Source organism: Papaver somniferum, chromosome 4 (genome assembly GCF_003573695.1).
Source record: "Papaver somniferum cultivar HN1 chromosome 4, ASM357369v1, whole genome shotgun sequence".
Taxonomy (NCBI): Eukaryota; Viridiplantae; Streptophyta; class Magnoliopsida; order Ranunculales; family Papaveraceae; genus Papaver; species Papaver somniferum.
This window is the reverse complement of record NC_039361.1, coordinates 74,015,053-74,019,852: the sequence shown is the minus strand read 5'-3', so window position 1 is coordinate 74,019,852 and position 4,800 is coordinate 74,015,053. Positions and strand designations below refer to the sequence as shown.

The following is a 4,800-nucleotide window of genomic DNA, read 5'->3' as shown; positions in this document are numbered from 1 at the left end:
TCAAAATAGTAGATGATATGTTATACATTTTACAATGTGCCCATTTTTGATAAGTTTATAGCACTTTGTAAGATGAACATATTCCTAGAATATTAACCTCAAATCCGTTATCATTTAGGTTTGATTTAAAAAATGACGTCTAAAATATCGAGAATGTAAAATATCAAAATGTAAGATATTGTGAGAATAACAATCTAAATATTTTTAGATATCACCTTGGTATGTCACCAAATGCCGACCTAATTATTTTTTTTTTTTGATACGAACACTGTAGGAGATTCGAACCCTTAATAACCTAAAACTTGAGAGTTCGACCTCAGGAGAACTGGATTACTCCCCATTAGTTATGCCGACCAATTATGATTTATGGAAAAATGAATGTCGACCAAATATAGGTAAGTTGATTTAATTTCCAATAGTTATCCGCAGGTTCTCCTCCACAAGTCACTGTCCGATGACGCATCACGGTTGGAATATCTAAGAATACCTTTACCTTTAAATGCTTGGCTGAAAATCCTAAAAAGATCAATATCTACGACATTACACATGAAACTTTGCCCAAGCACTAGGGAGGATAGCTTTTACAAATCATCAAAGATATTATGCAGCACAAAATGATTAGTGACACATGCCAAAACTCCGTTAAGTTCTAGTGTGGTTATACACAGAAATGACCCGAATATAGCACCTCAAAAACAATCTTAACTGTAATTTAAAACAACAGCTCACAACTAAATTAGGCTACAAACACACGCAAGAAGTTAAAGTTCTCAACCATATAAATAGTCGACCAAGCTTACTGCTCATATTGATTACTGCCATCAACTCTTTTTTTTTATACATTAATTAGTACCCGACCAACAACTTTTCCTCTTCCGTTTCACTCAAATACACTGCATTATTTCTTTCTTTTCCAGATTTTCATACTTCTGATTGTAAGAACATATCAAAAAAATAGAAGTGGATTTCTGATTCTTGAAGGTGTTTTTGTGTTTGTTGGTTGTGAACACCAAAAGTTTCGACATAGTCATGGATGCAGGCTCTTTGATAAGAAGTGGTATATGTATATCTAAGTATTCTGAACTTGAATCCACAAAGACAAATATTGGTACTCAGAGACTTAAGGATTCGTATCCTAAGCAACTTTCAGTTCCGTTGAAGAGTGAATTCAAGGGAAGTAAAATGGTTGTTTCAGATCATATCCTGCTGAATAAAAGCTCTACAAATTTCTTTGCGGAAGTATGTATAAATGATCAGCTACTTGTTTCTTTCACTTTTCTGTTACTATTAAATTTCCTAACTCCAAAGTGATCATCTACTTGCAGGCACAATCTTCAAACAGCATAAGCAAATCTATGAGATGGTGGGAGAAAACTCTTAAACATAATATCATAAAGATTCATTCAGCTCAGGAACTCGTCGATACGCTTTTAAATGCAGGCGATAAACTCGTCGTAATAGATTTTTACTCCCCTGGTTGTGGAGGTTGTAGAGCTTTGCATCCAAAGGTGATCCATCCAGCCTCATGCCAATCTGGCAAGTTAGATCAATAAAAGATACTAACTTTAATGGAATTAGTACTAACTAATGCTATTTTTGTATTCAGATTTGCCAGATTGCGGATTTGAATCAAAATGCAATTTTTCTGAAAGTAAATTATGAAGAACTTAGTGTTATGTGCACTAGCCTCAACATTCCTGTCCTCCCCTTCTTTAGATTTTACCGAGGAGCTGAAGGTAGACTTTGCAGCTTCAGCTGCACAAATGCAACTGTGAGTACCAAAACTGCTCTTTCGTTTTTTATTTCAATCATGAAAATTGATCTCAATTATTTACTTGGGTTTCTTGTATACGAACAGATCAAGAAATTCAAAGACGCGCTTGAAAAGCATGGAACAGATAGGTGTAGTCTTGGACCAGCTAAAGGTTTGGAAGAAGCCGAGCTATTAAGACTAGCTTCCAACAAAGAGATCTCATTCAATTCTTCGCCAACGAAATACGAAAAGGCACTGCACCATTTGTTTGAAACAAACATGGAAGATTACACCTCTTCGATCATTCAAAGATAATGCCCGCGATAGTCATGTACTCCATATACAGTCAGTTACCGATATAAGATTAGATATATGTTATGATTAAGCTTGCCGTAGTTGGCCATAAAGTTTATGTATGTACTCCTGATGAACCGCCGTAACCAGTAATGGTGATGTTTAGAAATACTAAATTTATGTTTTAAATTTTAAATATTTAGGACTAAGGATTCATGAAAACGTGTTATAGTTTGTGGAAGTGCTCTGGCAGTCTATGCATGCCACTACTCCGTCACCGGCTGTTGCCATCCCCCCCCCCCCCCCCCCCCCCCCCCCCCCCCCCCCCCCCCCGGAAATAAGATAAAACAAAATCGTTTGCCGAGTCAGGAATAGAAACAAAATGGACTGACATAAAGTAAGGTCCAACCCCGTTTACACCCGAGTGTCTTATTAGAAAGGACATTCCCCTTTTATTGACACTACGCCACCAATGAACCCTCTCTCAATTTTCAAACTTTCTTCTTCTTCAATTGAGCCCTAAAAGGAAGATGAAAATATCTCAAGCACTAAAAATGACTGCAACTACGAACCAAAGCGATGGGGAAATCTCATATGAGAATCTTAGAGAAAAAAGAATCAAAGAAAACATGGAAAGAATGCTAAAACTTGGCATCTCTGATCTTTCTAAGAAACTCAAATCTAAACCTCCCCCTCCTCTTCCTAAGAAATCTATCAAGAAGAACAAAAGTGAAGTAGAAAACACTGAACCCCCTCGTCGCTCTTCCAGGTAATTTCGTATCATTTTTTATTTTCATTTTTTGATGGATTTGAATATATGGGTTTTGTTTAGATTTGATAAAGGATGATGGGTTTTTTATTTTGGTTGTGGGGTTTTGAAGGTTGGAGAAGCTAACTCCGGTTAGCTACAGTGATAGCCGTCCAAACACTCCAAAAGGACGAAGGAACCAAATGGAAGAAGAAGAAGAAGATGATGATGATGAAGAAAATGAAGAAGATGAAAGTGAAGACGAAGATGGGAACTACAGAACAAGAGCAAGGTTTAACTCAGATTTATGTGGTCGTCTCTCTACTAGGTAGTACCCTTTTCATTTGGCTTTTGTTTGTTGAATTGATTACTTGGGTTTGTTTTAATTTGATAAGCAATTGATGGATTTGGTACATTTTGGTCCTGGAATCTTGAAGGTTGCAGAAGGTAAGTCGAGTGAACTATGCTGAAGTTACTCCAAAAAAGACTAATATTGAGAAGGATGGAGAAAATGGGAAGGAGGATGTCTTGGTAGAAGAAGAGGAGAAACTAGAGATGGGTACCGAAGAGGAGAAACCAGAGATGGATACTGAAGAAGATCAGGAAAGTGCCAAGCAACCAGTTTCTGTCAACTGGTCTCTTGTTTTTGATAATGTAGAACAATCCCTTCATCCTATTGAATCTGTGAACTCCTGTACCGGTGGAAAAGATCCAGATGTTGGAGATGTAACATCGCCAAAGCAAACTTAAGCGTTATCGCTGAAAGATTGAGGGACAGGAGAATGAGCTCTTGAACACACATGCTGTCTCTTTTATTCTGATTTTGTACGAGGGATGACATGGAACCTAATAATTTTTTGTTAGCAACATCCTTGCAGATTCAAGGTAGGCAGGTAGAAAAATTCTTTTGGGAAGTGGTCGCAATGTCGCATGGCTTCATGTATATTTCCTGCGAAGAATTGGTTAGATGGTCTTATGGTTTCCTCAAAGAAATTAGATATGTACATTCCATGATTTCTAGAATTTATGTTAATATTGATGATGCATTTTGTCTGATTATCTAAATTGTTAAAAAGGCTACATGATCTGCCTAGTTCATGAATGTTATCTTTATCACTCAGATATGCCAGATTGCATAGTTGAATCAAAATGCAATTTTTCTCAAGATAACTTATGAAGAACTAATGGTAATGTGTAGAGTGTCAGCATTCAATCACACAGGGGATGAAGGTTACTTCTTAGCTACAGCTGCACTGAAGATTTCAATCACAAATCATGAAATATGCTTGTTTGTTACTTGGCTTTCTTTTTCAATCCTGTTAAAGGGGCGACGGATTCCATTGGAGGGGCGGCAGTGAATAGGACAAAAAGGGTCATTACATGATAATTCGAAGTGTCCCTTGTAAAAAAAACTGAAAATGACTAATTAACCCTTACATAGTTTAGTGTTGATAACTAGTTTAATGTTGATAATCAAATTTCACTTATATTAACTCTACACCAAATCAAAATCAGATTTTTAGAGTTTAAAAAAAAAAGTTTAGAGGAGAAGAAAAGAAAAACTTTTGTGATATTTGTGAAACCCTAAATTTTGATTCACTCAACCAAATGAGGGATTCCAGTGACAAATTTGAGATGGGTAAATCTCTAAATTAGTTCCCATTAGCTTTTTGTCGCTCAAAATTATCTGAAGTACGTAAAAAAATCGAAACTTTTAAAATTTCAGAAGAACTTAAGGTTGGAATTTAGCTCGTTACCAACCGTAACTCTCAGTTACGGTTCCAAAAGTATCGAATGCCAACCGTAACTGGTTCAATTCGGGGAAAACCCAATCGTAATACCAGTTACGGTTGGTAGCATGACAACATATAGCAACCGTAACAAATTACGGTTGATAACTAATGAATCGAGATCGACTGTAACTAACCTATGGTTGGTAAAGTTATTTGAGTTACAAGTCGTAACTCAAATACGGTTGATAACAGTGATGCAATTACAAACCGTA

General features: G+C 36.4%; 2 protein-coding genes across 2 annotated transcripts; both read left to right on the top strand.

The window, feature by feature from the left end:
* Positions 1–805: 805 nt before the first annotated feature.
* Positions 806–2,263, top strand: LOC113273984 (thioredoxin-like 1-2, chloroplastic). The gene is made up of 4 exons (XM_026523539.1): positions 806–1,239; positions 1,326–1,508; positions 1,607–1,771; positions 1,859–2,263. Exons 1-4 carry the CDS (start codon positions 1,030–1,032, stop codon positions 2,066–2,068), a joined length of 768 nt encoding a protein of 255 aa, XP_026379324.1. The 5' UTR covers positions 806–1,029; the 3' UTR covers positions 2,069–2,263.
* Positions 2,264–2,531: 268 nt separating this feature from the next.
* Positions 2,532–3,854, top strand: LOC113273982 (nucleolin-like). Its single transcript, XM_026523538.1, has 3 exons — positions 2,532–2,816; positions 2,929–3,123; positions 3,233–3,854. Exons 1-3 carry the CDS (start codon positions 2,578–2,580, stop codon positions 3,543–3,545), a joined length of 747 nt encoding a protein of 248 aa, XP_026379323.1. The 5' UTR covers positions 2,532–2,577; the 3' UTR covers positions 3,546–3,854.
* The last annotated feature ends 946 nt before the right edge of the window (positions 3,855–4,800 follow it).

Excerpts from the sequence above, each read along its gene's own strand:
- LOC113273984 (XM_026523539.1), top strand. The coding sequence starts at position 1,030 with ATGGATGCAGGCTCTTTGATAAGAAGTGGTATATGTATATCTAAGTAT. Across the intron at positions 1,240-1,325 it reads CTACAAATTTCTTTGCGGAA|GCACAATCTTCAAACAGCAT; the intron begins GTATGTATAAAT and ends ATCTACTTGCAG. Across the intron at positions 1,772-1,858 it reads TCAGCTGCACAAATGCAACT|ATCAAGAAATTCAAAGACGC; the intron begins GTGAGTACCAAA and ends GTATACGAACAG.
- LOC113273982 (XM_026523538.1), top strand. The coding sequence starts at position 2,578 with ATGAAAATATCTCAAGCACTAAAAATGACTGCAACTACGAACCAAAGC. Across the intron at positions 2,817-2,928 it reads CCCCCTCGTCGCTCTTCCAG|GTTGGAGAAGCTAACTCCGG; the intron begins GTAATTTCGTAT and ends GGGGTTTTGAAG. Across the intron at positions 3,124-3,232 it reads TGTGGTCGTCTCTCTACTAG|GTTGCAGAAGGTAAGTCGAG; the intron begins GTAGTACCCTTT and ends GGAATCTTGAAG.